Source organism: Trichosurus vulpecula, chromosome 1 (assembly GCF_011100635.1).
Source record: "Trichosurus vulpecula isolate mTriVul1 chromosome 1, mTriVul1.pri, whole genome shotgun sequence".
NCBI classification, from domain to species: domain Eukaryota; kingdom Metazoa; phylum Chordata; class Mammalia; order Diprotodontia; family Phalangeridae; genus Trichosurus; species Trichosurus vulpecula.
Window position 1 is genome coordinate 548,406,324 of NC_050573.1, and position 20,396 is coordinate 548,426,719.

General features: G+C 39.7%; 1 protein-coding gene across 3 annotated transcripts in view; it reads right to left on the bottom strand.

Moving 5' to 3' along the window:
- Window positions 1-3,965: 3,965 nt before the first annotated feature.
- Window positions 3,966-20,396, bottom strand: part of EPN2 (epsin 2) — a 110,867-nt gene continuing 94,436 nt past the window's right edge. For 2 of the 3 annotated variants that reach the window (XM_036741624.1, XM_036741625.1), the window contains 2 exons: window positions 17,652-17,867; window positions 4,463-8,037 (listed from right to left, as the gene is read on the bottom strand). In XM_036741624.1, coding sequence (XP_036597519.1) covers window positions 7,715-8,037; window positions 17,652-17,867 — 539 coding nt within the window. In that variant the 3' untranslated portion in view covers window positions 4,463-7,714. Of the gene's footprint in view, window positions 8,038-17,651; window positions 17,868-20,396 lie in introns of all 3 variants that reach the window. The other variant, XM_036741623.1, reaches the window with a different exon arrangement.

Genomic DNA, 20,396 nt, shown 5'->3' on the forward strand with positions numbered 1-20,396 from the left:
AAACCTATAAAAAATGGCTCTGAACAAATTCTAGAACTGCAGAATCCACAAAATAGCAGAGGGAAGCAGGGCTCCAGCCCAGGACAGCCTGGATGGTCGCTGGGTGAGGTCTAGCATGCACGGAGCTGGGAACAGAAGGGGAGCAGAGCACAGCGTGGGCCACACGGGCCAACCAGACCAGGAGACGGGCAGAACAGGCCCTAGTGCCCTGAATCAGTGAGCTGTGGCAGTTACCAGACTTCTCAACCCACAAACACCAAAGACAACAGACAAGGTTAGTAGGAAAAGCTGCTGGGGACAGAGTGAAAGGAGTTCGCGGTTAGGCCACCGCCCCGGGGGCAGGGAGGTGGTGCAGCTACTGAACTATAGCTGCAGTTGCTTCTGGCCCCAGGCCCACCTGGTGGGAGGAATTAAGTGGTGGATCAGAGCAGGAGTGCAGAGCCTGCTTAAGATCTAAGTCCAGTCCGGGTTGGCGGTTCTTGGGGAAGGAGGAGTGCTGGTGTGGCAGAGCTGGCTATATAGAAATAGCTCTGAAAACAACAGCAGAACCCCTCAAGCTTGGAACAAAGTACTCTTTACAAGCAGTCATACCGCAACGAAAAACTCAAGGGTCAAGTAAGTTGGCTGGGAACATGGCCAGGCAACAAAAATGAACTCAAATTCAGTCTCAGACTTTGGAATCTTTCTTTGGTGACAAAGAAGACCAAAACATACAGCCAGAAGAAGTCAACAAAGTCAAAGAGCCTACATCAAAAGCCTCCAAGAAAAACATGAACTGGTCACAGGCCATGGAAGAGCTCAAAAAGGATTTGGAAAAGCAAGTTAGAGAAGTAGAGGAAAAATTGGGAAGAGAAATGAGAATGATGCCAGAAAACCACGAAAAACAAGTCAATGACTTGCTAAAGGATACCCAAAAAAATACTGAAGAAAATATTGAAGAAAACAACACTTTAAAAAATAGACTAACTCAAATGGCAAAAGAGCTCCAGAAAGCCAATGAGGAGAAGAATGTCTTGAAAGGCAGAATTAGCCAAATGGAAAAGGAGGCCAAAAGACCACTGAAGAAAATACTACCTTAAAAATGAGATTGGAGCAAGTGGAAGCTAGTGACTTTATGACAAATCAAGATATTATAAAACAGAACCAAAGGAATGAAAAAGTAGAAGACAATGTGAAATATCTCATTGGAAAAACCACTGACCTAGAAAATAGATCCAGAAAAGATCATTTAAAAATGATTGGACTGCCTGAAAGCCATGATCAAAAAAAGAGCCTAGACATCATCTTTCAAGAAATTATCAAGGAGAACTGCCCTGATATTCTAGAGCCAGAGGGTAAAATAGAAATTGAAAGAATCCACAGATCACCTCCTGAAAAAGATCCCAAAAAGAAAACTCCTAGGAATATTGTTGCCAAATTCCAGAGCTCCCAGATCAAGGAGAAAATACTGCAAGCAGCCAGAAAGAAACAATTTGAGCATTCTGGAAACATAATCAGAATAACACAAGATCTAGCAGCTTCTACATTAAGGGATCGAAGGGCTTGGAATACGATATTCTGGAGGTCAATGGAGCTAGGATTAAAACCAAGAATCACCTACCCAGCAAAAGTAAGTATCATGTGCCAAGGCAAAATATGGATTTTCAATAAAATAGAGGACTTTCAAGCTTTCTCAGTGAAAAGATCAGAGCTGAATAGAAAATCTGACTTTCAAACACAAGAATCAAGAGTAGCATGAAAAGGTAAACAAGAAAGAGAAATCATAAGGGACTTACTAAAGTTGAACTGTTTTGTTTCCATTCCTACATGAAAAGATGGTGTGTATGATTCATGAGACCTCAGTATTAGGATAGCTGAAGGGAATATGCATATATAAATATATATGTATATATATGTGTGTATGTATATATATATGTGTGTGTGTACATATGTGTGTATACACACACACATATATACACACACATATAGACAGAGGGCACAGGGTGAGTTGAAGATGAAGGGAAGATATCTAAATGAAATAAAATCAAATTAAGGGATGAGAGAGGAATATATTGAGAGAGGGAGAAAGGGAGAGATAGAATGGGGTAAATTATCTCACATAAAAGTGGCATGAAAAAGCAGTTCTGCAGGAAGGGAAGAGGAGGCAGGTGAGGATGAATGAGTGAATCTTGCTCTCATTGGATTTGACCAGAGGAGGGAACACCATACACACTCAGTTGGGTATCTTACCCCACAGGAAAGGAGGAAGAAGATAAAAAAGGGGGGATGATAGAAGGGAGGGCAGATGGTGGCGGGGAGCTAATCAAAAACAAACACTTTCAAAAAGGGACAGGATCAAGGGAGAAAATTCAGTAAAGGGGCATAGGTTAGGAAGGAGCAAAATATAGTCTTTCACAACGTGAGTATTTTGGAAGGTTTTTACATAATGATACGCATGTGGCCTATGTTGAATTGCTTGCCTTCTTAGGGAGGGTGGGTGGGTGGGAAGGGAAGAAGGGAGAGAATTTGGAACTCAAAAGTTTTAAAAACAGATGTTCAAAAACAAAAAAAAAGTTTTTGCATGCAACTAGGAAATAAGATACACAGGCAATGAGGTGCAAAAATTTATCTTGCCCTACAAGAAAGGAAAGGAAAAAGGGATGGGAGGGGAGTGGAGTGACAGAAAGGAGGGCTGACTGGGGAACGGGGCAACCGGAATATATGCCATCTTGGAGTGGGGGGGTGGGTAGAAATGGGGAGAAAATTCGAAATTCAAACTCTTGCGAAAATCAATGCTGAAAAATCTATTAAATAAATTTAAAAAAAAATATGACCTCTGCCTCATAAGAGACACAGAGGCAGGGTGGCACACTGGAAATAGGGCTGGCTGCCCCTCAAACTGGGATTATTCCCATTCAAGTTCGCCCTGGGACACATACAAGCTGTGTGACCCTAGCCAGGTTACTGAACTTCTCAGTGCCTCCATCACTTCTAAGTTGCAGGATAGTAGGTCTGTAATGGCACATCACTTTTCCTCAAGGAGCTCCTTCCATCAAATGAAATCCTAGGTCTGGCCCCTCAAAACTCTCCCTAGTGTGTTAGATCTGTGTTGGGAAGCAGGGGACCTACTCCCACAGAACCCGATTTTCTAATACTAACCATTCCTGATGAAAAGGGAAGAGACACCTGCTGCCCAAGCTCAACGCTAGCTCGGGATTGCACCCAGCCACCAAATACTCAGAGGGAGATTTCCACTAGGTAATTACACAGTGTAAGTAGAACGGAGCATCAGACTCAGCTGAGGAATCTAGGCTTTTAATTTGCCAACTCTGAACCAGTTTCCTCTCCTGTACAATATGGGTTTGGATTGGGTTCTCTCTGTCTTGTGGCAATTAATGATTCTGTCCTTCCCTTCCCTGTGGCCACTTCACTGGCCTGGATTCATACACTTTGTGTCTAACTAACTTGTAGTAGCTTCAATTGGTCTCCCCCTCTCAGTCTGTTTTCTGTCCCATCCTCCTTTACGCAGGCAACAAGATAATCTTTCTTCATATAGCATTCGTATAGCACCTCCTATGTCCTAAGAACTCTACAATTATCTCATTTGATCCTCACACCGCCCCGGGAGGGAGGTGCTATCATCACTCCCACTTTACATTTGAGAAAACAGGCAGACTTGTCACACAGCTAGTACGCGTCTGAGGATGGATTTTGACTCCAGTCTTCCTGAATCCAGCGGCAGCCTTCTATACACTGTACCACCTGGCTGACTCCATTTAAAGCTGGGCTAGACCTTGGAAGCCCTCCTCGTTTTGCAGATGAGGAAGCGAGGGTTTGCCCAGGATCACACAGTGGTAAGTGACAGAGGTGGGGTGATTATGCCCGTCATCTTGAGAGCTAATATACTGAATAGGATTTAAGGACGATTCCCAAACAGGTCCTAAGCTCCAACACCTGAAGATGACAAAGGCAACATCACTCAGCAATGTAAGCAATACGATTTTAATTCTGACCAGTGCAGCTACAGGCCGTCTTCTTTCCACTGTTCTGCTGGCATTAAACATGTCAGTCCGACATCTTCAGGGTTAAAAAAAAAAGACACAGAGAGATACATAACATTATGATACAAATGATAAATTATATTTATACAGTAAATAGTGTCAATAGTCAGCACAAATTCAAAAAAGCAGCCTGCTCCAGGATTATGAAAACAGTTTGGTAAATATTTCAGTTGTAACACTTGTAAAAAGTAAGGTTTGTGAGATTCCACTTGTGAAAAATAAACCATATAATTTTTCCACAATCTGTGCAATATTAATACATACAGTACACATTAGAAATAGTAACAGCAAAAGGGAAGATGGAGAATATCATGAGCTGTACTTGGTGTGAGCTCAGAAAGACTGTAAACAGCACGAGATGGAACCCACCCACCCAAAGCCCCCCACCCCCGACCGGCAGGGTCCCCTTCCCTTTCCCCCTCCTTGTCTTAGGCCTCCTCCAGCACATACTGTGGTTTCTATAGAGTATAAAACTGACCGAATAAATAACTGACCACACTTCAGGGTTCAAAGTCATACCAAGATATTTTTTTGCTTTTTGTTTTTTTTTTTTATATAAAAGAATTCCTAACACTATTTGAACTTGGGTCAATTTGACCAGTAAGGCTATTTTTGGGTCCCTAATATATCTGACCAAAGCACCTTATTGGGAAAGTTAAAGTCCAAGAGGGTAAGAGACAAAACAAAAATTTCTTTTTAATAAAAAAGGGGTTGGGAAGGTGGTTAAAGGAGAGGAAAAGGGAGAACTCACTTACATGATGGCCCATCAGAGAAGAGTAGCATAAGATCCTGAAATGGCTTTAAAACTTGAACACAATGGACCATTTTATATCAGCTAATGCTGCCTAGGTTTGCCATCTCTGGCAAATACTAAGCATATGAGCTGAATCTCTTCCACAGACTATTCTTAACAGCCGGAGGTTGCTCCAGGTTGGAAATGAAATCAGGGCCCTGGAACTTGCAGGGAGAATCTTGTTTCCCCTCTACCTTCACCCCAAATTGGCTTCTGAGTAGCTCACAAACACTGCCTGACATAATTGCTTAAATAATTAAGAAGTATGATTTTTGTTTTCCCAAGAGAGAAAGTGGGAGGGAGTATTTAAAGTGGCTTGGTTGAATGGTTTCATTTAAATAAGAGCATGCAAGTTATTCTCCCAGACCCACAGCCTTTTTTTCATACCACTCCATGATGGTGTTTCCTATTCTCAGCTGTAAAGATCACTTACTCTCCCTGATCCCAAGAGAAAGTTATTTTGAAAAGAAAAAAATCCCTAACACTCTTATAAATATTATGTGACTAAAAATTCACTGAACCTGTAATGACATACTTAAAACTTAGTATATACTAGCAGAATTTTTTAAACTGAGGAATTAATTTATGAATCACCAAACCCAAAGAACAAACAGGATGAACCTTCTTGCCACAGCTCAACTGGAAAGTGCATTCTTCATATGCCAATACCAAGGTCTAGAAAATTTCTACTCTTAGAAGTGAGTTGTTTCTGGTCTACAACACCTAACTTAAATTAAAAAAAAAAATTGAAGTGGGGATAGTAGGGCAGGGCATAAGCAACATTAATGCATTTTTTGTGGATAACATACTGAAATTCTTTTTCTCCTGTAAAATCTCAGATGATCATTCTTAAATCCGCCTTTATACATTCAAGATTAATAGGGAGAGGGATCAACCAAATTTTTAGTACTTTGAGGACTCTGGAGTTAGCTTCAACCCGTAGGGCTGACATCAGTGACTAGTAAAATTTGGACTATTTTCTGAACCTTGGCTAAAGGGCACAGCTCAATCCCCTAGTTGTTTACTGTACCTTCCTTCTGTGTCATGCTATTTTAGGTTATTTCAATATATACAGTAAGAGCACAGCTGCAAATATAGTTCTGACATCCCCCTGCCTCCCTTCCCAACACTGACATTAGTTCACTTCAGCAATGTTCTGACAAGAGACTTAGCTGGGTTCAGAACTCTTAAACATGCACCTTTGAGTGTAACTTGTGGAGTTTTGGAAGGTGGTGAGTAAAAATAAAATCCTTAGGGGAAAAAAGGCTGCCCACAGTGGAGAAAGTCAGTTTTGTGTACAAATGATATTAAATCATCTTTAACTCAAGCAAGGATTAAGATAGAGGATATCAAACTCATGCAGAGTTAAAGATGTGTTGTTCAACTTGCAGTTCAAGTTGTAAAGAGAACTAATTGTTAACCTGGAAAGTGCCTTTTGTAAAAAATAATTAGTTGATAAAAATTTAGATTCACATTCATATGTTAGAATTTTTAAAATTTCAAGATGTTGATATTATAGTAAGAAAAATAGCCTCTCTCATGATCTACCTACAAAGGCTAAAAGTTGGTTCAGTTTGGAAAACTACCAAAAAGGGGAATAAAGGAAAAGGCAACTTGAGGCTGTTTTTTTTTGAATGTCATCTTAATAAGTGTAATCAAATTCCCATCATTTCTCTATAAAGTCTCAAGAATTTGCTTTCACTCTTTCATCATGAATTGCGTTGCTCAAAGTGTTTTAGTGTTTTTCTTTCCTTTAAAATTCCCTTACAGAAACAGAGCTAAAAACCATAAATAAGACAGCATTTTAAACCATAAAAATGACACCTGCCAATATTTTAATTTCAGCCAGACCTGATAAAATTCTATCAAAACTAGACAGTTAAATAAGAACCACATTATAAAAATGTTAGCAAAAAGGACTATTAGATAATTTTGGAAACTCAAATATGAAACCGTACTAAAAACAAAATATGTGCAAAAGTATACAAGAATAACTGCATATAGCAAGGTTAAGCCTGAATTAGTTTTAAAGCTTGCCCTAAAGAATTTAATTCAAGAGTTGTTCCACTGTATTTTTTCTTTCAACTCACGTGGTAAATCAAATAAAAATAAAATACACACAATAACTTTCAAAAAGAGTCACCACTGGACAAGTACAGAGCGGAAGCCTCATTTAGCACGAGTGTAGCATGCCATCCCCAGAAAGATCACTAAGAGTCCCCATATAGTAGTGTGTAAGATTAACACTGCAGACATCACATCTTATGCTTGACAGTGTAAGAACTCTCGAGTGAAGTTTTGGAGCAAACCTGCTTTCCGCATCCAAAGTTATGAGAAGAAAGTGGCATGATTTTGTGTTGCAAGGTTTGATGTGTAAATCTGGTCTTCTGTATGCCCAACTATTCTCCTAAGAATAAGGACTATGGGTGAACCAACAGTCAGGAACTGTATAGTTATGTGCAAAAAGCAGTCACTAGCACTCTGTCTTATATCTCCAATGACTAAGAGAAATGACTAATGCAGGGGACAATTTTAGGATATAGCACATTGTTCTGATATCTGCAAAAGAGTATAGAGGGAGCTGAAATGGCAGGCTTCTCCCTAGAGGGTACTGATAACCAATACAGACAGATCAATCTCACTTCTGGGTCATCAGAACATTTTAAGAGATGCCTGATGAACTGAAGTCAGTGACTATCTGCCAAGATTAGAATTAGATGAACCAGTAGAGGCCAACTCTTCTCAAAGTCATGACTGTAAACCACAAATTTATGTTCAAATCTCTTGCACATCATTCAGTCCAGAGTTTTGTTCATTTTACTCCAACAAAGACTTCAATCTGCAAAATGTTCTGGAAAGGAAGCTCTGTTCATCTGGGATGTTATAAGAGGAAAGGGTTGGTTGTACTTGTGGACTGGGATGCAGGTGGAGGAATTCCTGTACTATGAAGAGGCTGGGACATAGATCCTGAAATGGTTATCCCTTGGCCCATTCTAGTCAGAGATGTCACATTGCCCAAAGATGGTATTGGTGCCATTCCAACAGCTACTGGTGCCATGGAAGGCAGAGGTATTGGCTCCACGCTCATAGTACTGAAAGAAGGACTTGTTCCCATAATGGGGCTTGCTCTCATCTGGTTTAACGTCAGGGGCTGAGGCTGATTCACCTGGAAAGGATTGATCGGAGTTGGTGCTGTGGAAGAACCTATTAAAATGGAAAAATTCCATGATTAGTAACTTTGAAACAATCCAGAGATCTGGAATCATAAATATACAACTTTCTTGGAGAAGGGAGAACTATATCTTGTGAGAAAATTGATGCAAGATCTCTCACAAAAATACATGGTAATCCCTGCTGCTAAGCTAAGGTAGTTGATTGAGTTTGGGTGCAGAACTAAGTCTGGCACCAATATAGTGAGCACATGGGAATCAGAGGGCCATCATACTAAGGAGAGGCAAACAGCCCAGAGCAGAGGCAGAGAAGGCCAAAGCTCCTATGTCGATCAGCATCGGGATCTGACCCAGAGGGGTGACTATACTTCCAGCTTGAGAAAAGGAGACCCAATCTCCAAAAAACCCCCAGCAACAGCCAACCCGCCCCCCCCCGCCCCCGCCGCCCTGCCCTTATTCCAGGACTTAACCCAAATTGAGTTTTATTCTTCAAAGAAAACACCTTACATACTACAACAAGGCTGGCAAGGCTTAAAAAGATGTTCGTAAACCCTGGAGCTGGGAAGGGACCTCAACTTTTGCTTTAGTATCTCCCATGACAGAAAATCCACTCCCTCTGGAGACAGTCCATTCCATTGTGGCTATCTCTGTTAGTTTCACCTTCTATCCACTTGTTGATCCTGGTTCTGCCCTCAAGGAACAAATCTAATCTGTATGACAGTCCTATATCAAATACATGAAAACAGGCATCCTTCCCCTCTAACTCTTCCCTTTTCCAGTTCCTTGAACCTGATCCTTATATGGCATAATCTAGAGACCATTTACCAGCTCAGCTGTCGCCTTCTAGCTATTCTCTAGTTTATCAATGTCCTCCCTAAAACATATAACATCTAGAATTGAACATAATACTCTAGATGTGATCTGACAAGAGTATAGCTGGATTTTATCATCACTCTAGTCCTCCCTGGAGATTATCTTCAAATCCTCTCAATTATTTAAAAATTAGTTAACAAGCCACAGAAGAAATGCTCTCTTGTTATTTTATAGCTATATTTTGGGGGAGACATAGAAGAAGGAAAGAGAGAAGAGACAGAAAATGAGCTTAATGAGAAAGAAGGAAATCAGGTAGGTGGTATGGAGGGGTTTGTCCTAGAGACAGATAAGGAGATCCCACACCTTTACAGAGCAGGGCAGAGGAGGAATGATGACATACAGGTGCTGCAACTGCCCCAGGGATCCTTATGTACAGATTAGTGGCAACCGAGGTGGTGAAGGGCCTCAAGTCCTTGTCACATGAAAACTGTTGGAAAGAACTAGGCGTGTGTAGCCCTGAGAAGACTGGGGAGAAGGAAAGAAGGATGACAGCTGTATTTAAGTGTCTGTAGGCCTGTCATGTGGAGGAGGGATCAGACTTTTTTTGTTTGCCCATAAAGAGTAGAACCAGACAAGTAAATGAGTGAAAGCTATAAAGGAGAATATTTAGAGTAGATGTCAGGAAAATTGTAACAACTGGAGTGGTCCAAAAGTGGAATGGGCTGCCTTGAGAAGTGATGGGTTCCCTGTCCTGGGAGGCTGGATATAACTCATCAGTTATGTTACAATAGGGATTACTTTTTGTCACTGGGTTGAACCAGATTTTTGCTGAACTCCTGTCAAATTTTATGATTCCATGATAGGATTCCCCTACCCAGATCTCAAGAATTGCCTTTGAAGGGCTTTTGGCTCTTTCAAAAATGTCTACTCTCAAGAAGGATGGATGGACAGGAAGAAGGAAGGAAGGAAGGAGGGAAGGGAAAGAGGGAGAGAGGGAGGGAAATTCTTCTGAAACTATGGGTGCCATTCCACTCTGGCTTGAAAACTTTCAGTATCTTTCTACTGCCTATAGAATAAAATATAAACTTCTGGCTTTTAAAGTCTTCTACAATCTGGCTCCAAGCTACCTTTCTAACTGTACTCTAACTGTTCCTTGACGTTCCACCATTCCACCTCTGTACATTCCCACAGGCCAACTCCCATGTGCATGCTGTTCTCTTCTCTGCCTTTTGGAGTCCTTTATCTTTAAGGCTCCGCTCAGGGGAGATCTTCTTGGTGAAGCCTGACCTCTTCTCCCCCAATAGTTAATACACTCTTCTTCCTCAAACTTCCTTGTAGTTACTTATCTATGTATGTGCTACACATTCCAGGAGAATTTCAGTTCCTTAAAGGCAGAGAGACTGGGTTGCTTTTGTCTTCATACATCTCTAGCACTTACTGCAGTACCTTGCATCTAAACATGCCTAAAAAATTGCTGACAAGTGTCATTCCCAAATTTGTGAATGTGACAGCCTAAGTATGCATGTGACTTTCAAGGGGACGGCTTTGAAGAACAACACTCATTTGAAAGAATAGATAACATATCTGGCATAGCTGTTTTTAAATAAAAGTCTACTTTATAGTCATACCTCATATATCCTATTACCTATATACTCTGCACTCATGTACATGAATAAATTCTAGCACGTTTGCTTACAAACAGAAAAACAAAATAAAACAAACTGTTTTAGTTTATACTGTCCTTTCTCTAGGTATTGGCAGTCCGTGCCTTTACAGGGTAGAACAGAGGGAAATGATGGCATATAGTTGCTGCACTGCTCCAGCTCCCTGTCTTCCTTAATGGGGAAAAAAAATGGTAAAGTAGATGGGAGCATCTGTGGACAATCAAGCTGAGAAAGCAGATTGTCTGCTTTGCCTCTTTTCTTGCATGTGTTAAAGCAACCACAGAAAAAAAAACGTACAAGCAGAGGTTCTCAAAAGAGCCAGAAGAAAGCTGAGATAATTTGCCTGAAATTCTTTTTTTTTTTAAGAGCGAACAACAAATAACCTACAAACACTATGGAGTGCAGTCATTCTAAACCTAACACACAGTAGGTATTTTCAATAAATGCTTATTGACTCATTGATGTCTTTCAATCTAAATCAAATCTTCTAAGCATTTGCTCAAATTTTACATATTACTACAATATAGCTACTGGCTGTTGCAAGCTATCTTTCCCAAACCCACCATCATCTTTGCAGGCACTGACTTAAATGTCTATTTGCCTCAGCTCTACAGAGAATTTATAATTCAAATTTCCAAATTTTAGTGAGACTGGAAAATTTAAGGGAAAATTTTCCAAACATTTAAATAGCTGGACAGCATCACCATTTAATACTTTGGGTGGTTGGTTAGACTTACTAGGATGGCTCAGGAGCCCTTGATGTTTCTGAGCTGAGAAGATAAATACTTCTTCTCATCTTTGATCTCTTTCTACTGACTGCCTTTTCCTGTCTATAAACATGTTCAAGTCTCCTCCATCCTTTAAAAATTTTACTAGAGTCTACAATCCTTCAAACCCTCATCCCACATCATCTTCCTTTCACTGCCAAACTCCTGGAAAAACTGTCTACTCTTACTGCTTCTGCCTTCTTACTACACATTCACTTTTCAACTCCTTACATTCTTCTGATTCCATCAATCTACTAAAACTTCTTTCTCCAAAGTTGTCAATGATCTCTTTAAAACAAAATATTAGTGGTACTGGCATCTTTTTTTTGAAAACATCACTTTAATTTCCACATATATTGTTTCTCTCTTCCTCTTTTTAGCAAAATCTTTATTTTACAAAAAAGTTTTTTTCTAATGTTTTATTAAAGCAGTTCAGCAAACCCAGCTAAGCACATCCATAATATCTGACAGCATATGTAATATTCCACTCTATTTTCTCAATTCTTCTCTGGAGTTAAGCTTAGTTATTATAATTAGGAAACATTCAATTTTTTTTTTGTTCTTTACATTTACATTGTTGTAGTCACTGCATATGGTGTTTTCCTTGTTCTACTTAATTCACTTTCAGTTCATCTAAATCTTTCTATACTTCTCTGAATTCTACATATTCACTCCAAACGACTCATGATAGAAAATGCTGTCCACATCCAGAACAAGAATTATGGAGTCTAGAAGATGGTGGCTGGAAAGCAGGGACTTGCGTGAGCTCCCCACCACATCCCTCCAAAAACCTATAAAAAATGGCTCTGAACAAATTCTAGAACTGCAGAACCCACAAAATAGCAGAGGGAAGCAGGGATCCAGCCCACAACAGCCTGGATGGTCGCTGGATGAGGTCTATGGCGCATGGAGTGGAGGGGAGCAGAGCTCAGCGTGGGAGGTAGCAGGACCAACCAGACCAGGAGCTGGGCAAAACAGGCCCTAGCACCCTGAATCAGTGAGCTGTGGCAGTTACCAGACTTCTCAACCCACAAACACCAAAGACAACAGAGAAGGTTAGTGGGAAAAGCTGCAGGGGACAGAGTTCGCAGTTAGGCCACTGCCCCAGGGGCAGTGGGGGAGGTGCCACTACAGAACTACAGCTGCAGTTGCTTCCGGCCCCAGGCCCACGTGGTGGGAGGAATTAAGTGGCTGAAGATTTGCATCAGGTCCAGGTTGGTGGTTCTTGAGGAAGGAAGAGTGCTGGTGTGGCAGAGCTGGCTATATAGAAATAGCTCTGAAATCAACAGCACATCCCCTCAAGCTTGGAACAAAGTACTCTTTGCTCTACAAGCAGTCATACGCCGACGAAAAACTCAAGGGTCAAGTAAGTTGGCTGGGAACATGGCCAGGCAGTGAAAACGCACCCAGATTCAGTCTCAGACTTTGGAATCTTTCTTTGGTGACAAAGAAGACCAAAACATATGGCCTGAAGAAGTCAACAAAGTGCAAGAGCCTACACCAAAAGCCTCCAAGAAAAACATGAACTGGTCTCAGGCCATGGAAGAGCTCAAAAAGGAGTTGGAAAAGCAAGTTAGAGAAGTAGAGGAAAAATTGAGACAAGAAATGAGAAGGATGCAAGAAAACCATGAAAAACAAGTCAATGACTTGCTAAAGGACACCCAAAAAAATACTGAAAAAAATATTGAAGAAAACAACACTTTAAAAAATAGACTAACTCAAGTGGCAAAAAGAGCTCCAAAAAGCCAATGGGGAGAAGAATGCCTTGAAAGGCAGAATTAGCCAAATGGAAAAGTAGGTCCAAAAGACCACCGAAGAAAATACTACCTTAAAAATGAGATTGGAGCAAGTGGAAGCTAGTGACTTTATGACAAATCAAGATATTATAAAACAGAACCAAAGGAATGAAAAAACGGAAGACAATGTGAAATATCTCACTGGAAAAACCACTGACCTGGAAAATAGATCCAGGAGAGATAATTTAAAAATTATTGAACTACCTGAAAGCCATGATCAAAAATAGAGCCTAGATATCATCTTTCAAGAAATTATCAAGGAGAATTGCCCTGATATTCTAGAGCCAGAGGGTAAAATAGAAATTGAAAGAATCCACAGATCACCTCCTTAAATAGATGCCAAAAAGAAAACTCCTAGGAACATTGTCACCAAATTCCAGAGCTCCCAGGTCAAGGAGAAAATACTGCAAGCAGCCAGAAAGAAACAATTTGAGCATTCTGGAAACACAATCAGAATAACACAGGATCTGGCAGCTTCCACATTAAGGGATCGAAGGGCTTGGAATATGATATTCCAGAGGTCAATGGAGCTAGGATTAAAACCAAGAATCACCTACCCAGCAAAACTGAGTATTATGCTCCAAGGCAAAATATGGACTTTCAATAAAATAGAAGACTTTCAAGCTTTCTCAGTGAAAAGACCAGAGCTGAATAGAAAATTTGACTTTCAAACACAAGAATCAAGAGAAGCATGAAAAGGTAAACAAGAAAGAGAAATCGTAAGGGCCTTACTAAAGTTGAACTGTTTTGTTTCCATTCCTACATAGAAAGATGATGTGTATGATTCATGAGACCTCAATATCATAGCAGCTGAAAGGAATATGCATATATATATGTGTATACATATATATACATATGTGTGTCTATGTATGTATACATGTAGGTATACACACACACACACACACACACACACAAAGGGCACAGGGTGAGTTGGATATGAAGGGATGACATCTAAAAAATAAAATCAATTTAAGGGATAAGAGAGGAATATATTGAGAGAGGGAGAAAGGGAGAGATAGAATGGGGTAAATTATCTCGCATAAAAGTGGCAAGAAAAAGTGGTTCTGTAGGAAGGGAAGAGGGGGCAGGTGAGGGGGAATGAGTAAATCTTGCTCTCATTGGATTTGACCAGAGGAGGGAATACCATACACACTCAATTGGGTATCTTACCCCACAGAAAAGAAGGAGGAAGAAGATGAAAAAGGGGGGATGACAGAAGGGACGGCAGACGGGGGGAGGAGGTAATCAAAAACAAACTTTTGAAAAGGGACAGGGTCAAGGGAGAAAATTCAATAAAGGGGGATAGGTTAGGAAGGAGCAAACCATAGTTAATTTTTCACAACTTGAGTATTGTGTACATAATGATACGCATGTGGCCTATGCTGAATTGCTTGTCTTCTTAGGGAGGGTGGGTGGGGAGGGAAGAGGGGAGAGAATTTGGAACTCAAAGTTTTAAAAACAGACGTTCAAAAACAACAATAACAACAAAAAATTTTTGCATGCAACTAGGAAATAAGATACACAGGCAATGGGGCATAGATATTTATCTTGCCCTACAAGAGAAGAAGGGAAAGGGGGATGGGAGGGGAGTGGGGTGACTGATGGGAGGGCTGACTGGGGAATGGGGCAACCAGAATATACGCCATCTTGGAATGGGGGAAGGGTAGAAATTGGGGAAAAAATTGTAATTCAAACTTTTGTGAAAATCAATGCTGAAAACATAAATACATTAAATAAATTTAAAAAAAAGAATTATGGAGTCTGAATGCAGACTGAAACATATTATTTGCTCTCTTTTTTTCTTTTTTGTTTCTTATTTTTCACAGTTTCTCCCATTGGTTCTAATTCTTGTCTACAACATGGCTAATGTGAAAATAGGTTCAATATGAATATATATGTCGAGCCTATATCAAATTACACTCCATCTTGGGGTAGGGGAAGGGGAGAGATGGGGAGAAAATATGGAACTCAAAATCTTAGGGAAGTGAATGTTGAAAACTAAGAACAAATAAATTCTACATATTCATCATTTCTTACAGTATTATTCCATTACATTCATGTGCCTGTTGTTGATGAGCTCTTACTGATAAATCAATGACCTTTCCAGCCTTCATTTTCCTTGTTCTTGTGACAGCGTTTGACATTCTTTAATATCCCCTCCATTCCTTGGTTTCTGTGACACTGTTTTTTCCTGGTTCTTCTTCTCCTACCTCTCTGACTACTTTTAGTCTCCTTTGCTGGCTTATCCCTCCATCACCCTGCTCCCATGAGGCGGTGTCCCTGTGCCTTTTTTATCTTCTCTCTATATTTTTTCCCTTTGGAAACTCATCAATTCTTGCGGATTCAGTTTTCATTTCTCTGCAGATCATTCCATCTCAAATGTATATATCTAGCCCTATATTTTTTCCTAAGTGCCAGTTTCACAAAGCCAGCTGCATTTAGGCAGCTAGGTAGCAGAGTGGATAGTATACTGGGTCTGGAGTCAGGAAGAATGGAATTCAAATCCAGCCTCAGATACTTAACTAGCTATGTAATCCTACGCAAGTAACTTAAACTTTGTTTGCCTCAGTTTCCTCAAGTGAAAATGGGGCTAATTAATAGTACCTACCTTGCAGGGTTGTAAAACCCTCAGTATTGTGCCTGGCACACAGTAGGTTCTACATAAATGTTTATTTCCTCCCTCCCTCATCAGCCCTCAACCTGTCTAAATTAGAATTCATCATCTGATTTATGAATATATCCCTTCTCCTAACTTGCCTATGCTGGCACAAGGTCTTTCTTTGGTTCACAAATTAGGGCACTACCAGTAATCTGGGTTCATAACTTTAAAGTCATCCCTGATTCATTCCTCTCCTGCATCCAAACAGTCAAGTCTGAGGTCTTCTATGCCACCTTCCTACCCCAACTCCTAGGGAATTGCTTTGCACATTAACAGACATGTTTTTTGAACTGAATTCCTGTAGCTCAATACTGTCTATTAAAGTTGTTACTAAACTAACAACTCATTTAGTCATTTCCCAAAGAATTTTCAAAAATGGAGAAAAAGATACAAATTTGAGCTTTGGATTGTCACTAGATAAGTGGAGACCAAACTTAAATTATGTATTTCAAAACTCAGAGAAATTAACTGTGAAAATTTCAATAGATGTTTGCAAGAAGGACAAATCACATATCATCGCTACAACAAGGAGGAACAGAAGGGTCAGATTTCTCTTGAACCTTGCCCTTTAGTTCATAAAAGCTCAGCTTATTCTCAGCCATACAATGATCCAAGACAATTCCAAGGAACTCATGAAAAAGAAACCTGGAAAAAGAACCTATCAAGTCTGAATGCAGATCGAAGCACACCATTTTTCACTTTATTTTTTTCATGGTTTTTTTTTGTCTGTTTTCTTTCACAACATGACTAATGTGGAAATGTGTTTTGCACAACTGCACACATATAACCTATATCAAATTTCTTATCGTGTCAGAAAGGCAGGAGGAAAAGGAGGGAGAGAATCTGGAACTCAAAATTTTAAAAAATGAATTTTTAAAATTTTTACATGTAATTGGAGGAAAATGCAAAATATTATTTTAAAAAAAGATTAAGAGCTCAGCTTTGATGCCTTATCCTGCTGATACATCTTCATGCATTTAGCATTATTAGGTTAGGATTTCTTCTAGAATCCTTTATAGGTGGATCTGCTTCATTTTAACTGGAGAAATTTTCATTTCTCCAAGAATCAGGAGAACAAATCCAGTAATGCATGGCTGCTAGACAACTGAGATTATAATGTGTTTGAAGAAGAGATTCAAAACTTCATGGCCATAAACCAAGAATGGGGAACCATGGTCTACATTTCATGTGGCCTCAAGTACAGGTAACTATGTATGTCCAGAGTGATAAGACCATCTTTAACAGTTATATACCAAAAGGCCTCCAGATGGGGATGTGGCTCCATTAAGGTATAACTTTTTCAATGGAGAAAAAAGGAGATGCACCTTTTAGATCACAGGACTGTGAACTGGAAAGCACCTCAGAGATTATCTAACTCAAGCTCCTCAATTTTTAAGAGGTGAAAACTGAGGCTCCGAGAGGTGAAATGACTCACCCCATGTTAGGAGAACTGAGATTCAAACTCATATCCCCTGATTCCCCATCCAGTACTTGTTCCACTGCATCAGAGAACACTGAGCCTTTTTTTAAAAAGGATGAAAAGATTTGAACAATGTCTATGTTTCTGCACTTCAGGTAGGAATCAAAACACCTTATAAGAAACTGTAGCAATATTTGTCTATTTAAAACAAATCTTGAGGTTTTAAAAAAATTTCTCTTAAAACACAAAGTACATTAAGCCTAAAAAACACTATTCAGCATTTGATTCCATAGTTCATGGATCATGGTCACTAACAGAAAAAAGGTTTCCCACCTACTAAAATTAAGACTTTGTTTACTCTTGAGCAACTGATAACAAGGGAACACTGAGTTGGCATGCTATCCACTTTTCAGAAGCAAAGTGGGTAAGGAGACAGTCTCTCAGGAAAAAAGGAAATATATTTGAAATGCTGGATTCAAAACCAATTATATACTGACATATTTGCAATTAAGGGCTGAGACATACATACCTGGAGCTAAGAATGGATTTAATGAAGGAACAGGTTGTGATGGCTTGGTTATTAGAGAGTCCAGATTCACTAAGGCTGCGTTGGGGCCCAAGAAGGACTCGGGTGTTTTCCGAGCTCCACTATGTTTGCTTGAGGCCAAATTCACAGGCTGAGAATCAAAGAGATCCGGACTTGATGTACCATTGTTTTGGGATGGTAGAGAAGAAATGGATTCAGCTAAAAAAGAGAAAAACTGAAATGCTTAGGAGATATATATCTTTAAAACATAGCCAATATCACTTACAAAACCTTCATAAAGTGTGAAGACAAATGATTCTCGTGCAAAAATATTTTAAAATTATAAAATGTACTACGAGACTTCAAAACCAGTTATTCATTACTTCACATTTAAATTTTACATAAGGCACAGAACTTTTATTTAGTTTGAAATTAGCCTATTAAAAAACACTTGAAAATATCTTTAATATATCCTCCCACCCTCCGAAGAGAACTTCCATATAAATGACCTAATTTATCCTTACTGCATAAACCCTAGTTTACAAAATCTTCATGAGGCTGTTTCATAATCACCTAAGTTGTAGCTCTTAAACTATTAGATGTTTGATTACCTGCCTTTTACTATTCCTTATACCAGGGCTCAGATGTTCTGCTGGGGGAGGAGGGTAAGGGGGATTGGGGAAGAATGGAACACATAAAGAAAATGCAGAAGTAGAGGAGATGGGCATGAAAGGATAGAGGCAGACAGACATACACAGAAAAATAGGAAAGAAGGAACACAAGGTGGGAAGTGTTAAAGATTGTTACAACACCATGGTGCCTCAGATGCCACGAAATGGCAACTGTCCTAAGTAGCCTGTTCCTGCCAAAAAAGATTGATATTTCTAATAAAGGCTATACCAGCTTCTTTTCTGAGGTAGGATACTAATTATATAAGACTATCTTTATAAGAAACCTTTGGGCTTTTCAAGTTTCTATTAAGTATCTGTGTGCTTACTAAAGTCTTCATTCTTCCTTTCTCAACTTTGTTCTATTCTCTCTTCCTCCTTTCCCTTCCTCTTTTTTTCACACTTATCTTCCACTACAGACATAACTACTGTATCACACACGTCCTTGGATCTTCCTCCTTTGCCCAACCTTAGAATTGGCAGTGATGGCTGCTGTCCTCTCTTTGTGGGAAGTGATAGTCTTGGGTCGACAAAAGAAGGTACTGCAGTGACATGTCATGTTAGGAAGTGGCTGGGTGAAAGTTGTTTGCTGGGCTAGTATGATCCTTGGACAGTACAAGGTCAAAGATGGCAGGAATATATCCTATCCATGGGCAGAAAAAAGTCAAGGAAACCACAGCAGGTTAATTAATTTTTGGAAAATTTTATTTGAGCCCAAGTGTTAGTCTTCTCAGAAGCTGGGGAAGAAGGGGAACAGTTAGGATTTCTACCTGAGCCATTATTTGCCAAAGTGGCCTTGTAGGTGTTGTAGAAGGTCTTGGTAGCAGCCAGCAATTTTGAGTTAAAGGGAACAGCTCTGGAGGAAGGCTTGCTCGGGTCTCAATGATTTTGGGTGGTTAACAAGGCCCTGGTACATGTGAGCAAGGAGCTTCTGCAGTACTAGAAGAGAGGGTCCATTGCTGGGCACAAGGGAGAGCATGACATCCACACTTTCCAGGTGGGTTTGGGTTACTGCAATCATAAATGGGGAAAGGGGAAGAGGAAAGAAATGAGGGCCAGTACAGGTAGCAGACAGATCAGTCAGTAAATCTGCCCTGTCCTTTTTTGATTTTGGTTATGGGTTTTATTGGGAGGCCTATTAATCACTCTTAATTTTTATGGATTTCATTTGCCTAAAGAGGACAATAGAGGCATCTCTCCGGGGGTACCATAAGAAATGAGAGAAAATGGCACTATTATGCAAAGTGGGTTCAGGGCCTGGGGTAGGTATGATCTGTGATTTGGTCTTAGGAAGGATGGGAGAGCTCACACCTCCTGAAAATACCAAATGTAAGCCAGGCAATTCTTGCTAAGCAGAAGGCTGAGTGACTTGGGATGGAAAAAAGGTATTTTTTGGAATCTAAAATTGGCAGTTTTGTTTGAATAGGTAAGAATAGTAAGTAGTAACATTTATGTAGCACTTCAAAGGTGTGGAATGGGCTTTCCTTACAAAAGTTCAGCAAAAAATGCTTATAGTATAAGCATTACTACAAAGTATGAAGAATAAACTTAGTAGTTAAATGGCTTGCCACTTGCTAGAAGAGTGTTAGAACTAGGAGTAAAACCCAGGTCTTTCCTAATATTAGACCTAATACTCTTTCTACCACACCATGCAGCTTCTCAAAAAAAAAGTCTTCTCAGATATATGGACTAAGCAAGAATCTAAGGACATCATTGGCACATTTGTCATGGTGAAAACACGCTGGAGAAGAAAAAGGAGTAATTTCTGAGGCAGACAATGCAGGGACTCTTTTCTGATTCAATGAAATGTCATTTGGAAATTAGAGGAAGAATCTATAAAAGCATCAAAAAATAGAGAAATAAAAAGCAGATGGAAATAGTGTAATTGTGACTTGTTACAAAGCTATCAAAAGCATGATAGCAAATGCCATACTCCATAAACTTTTGATACACTGCATATGTGACTTCCTAGAGTTAGACACCTTATACTCTCAAGACAAAAATGTGAAGCATACAAAGTTAAAAAGTATGAAATACTTTCTTCTGAGCCCTGAATTTTATTTCTATAAGCATAAATGAA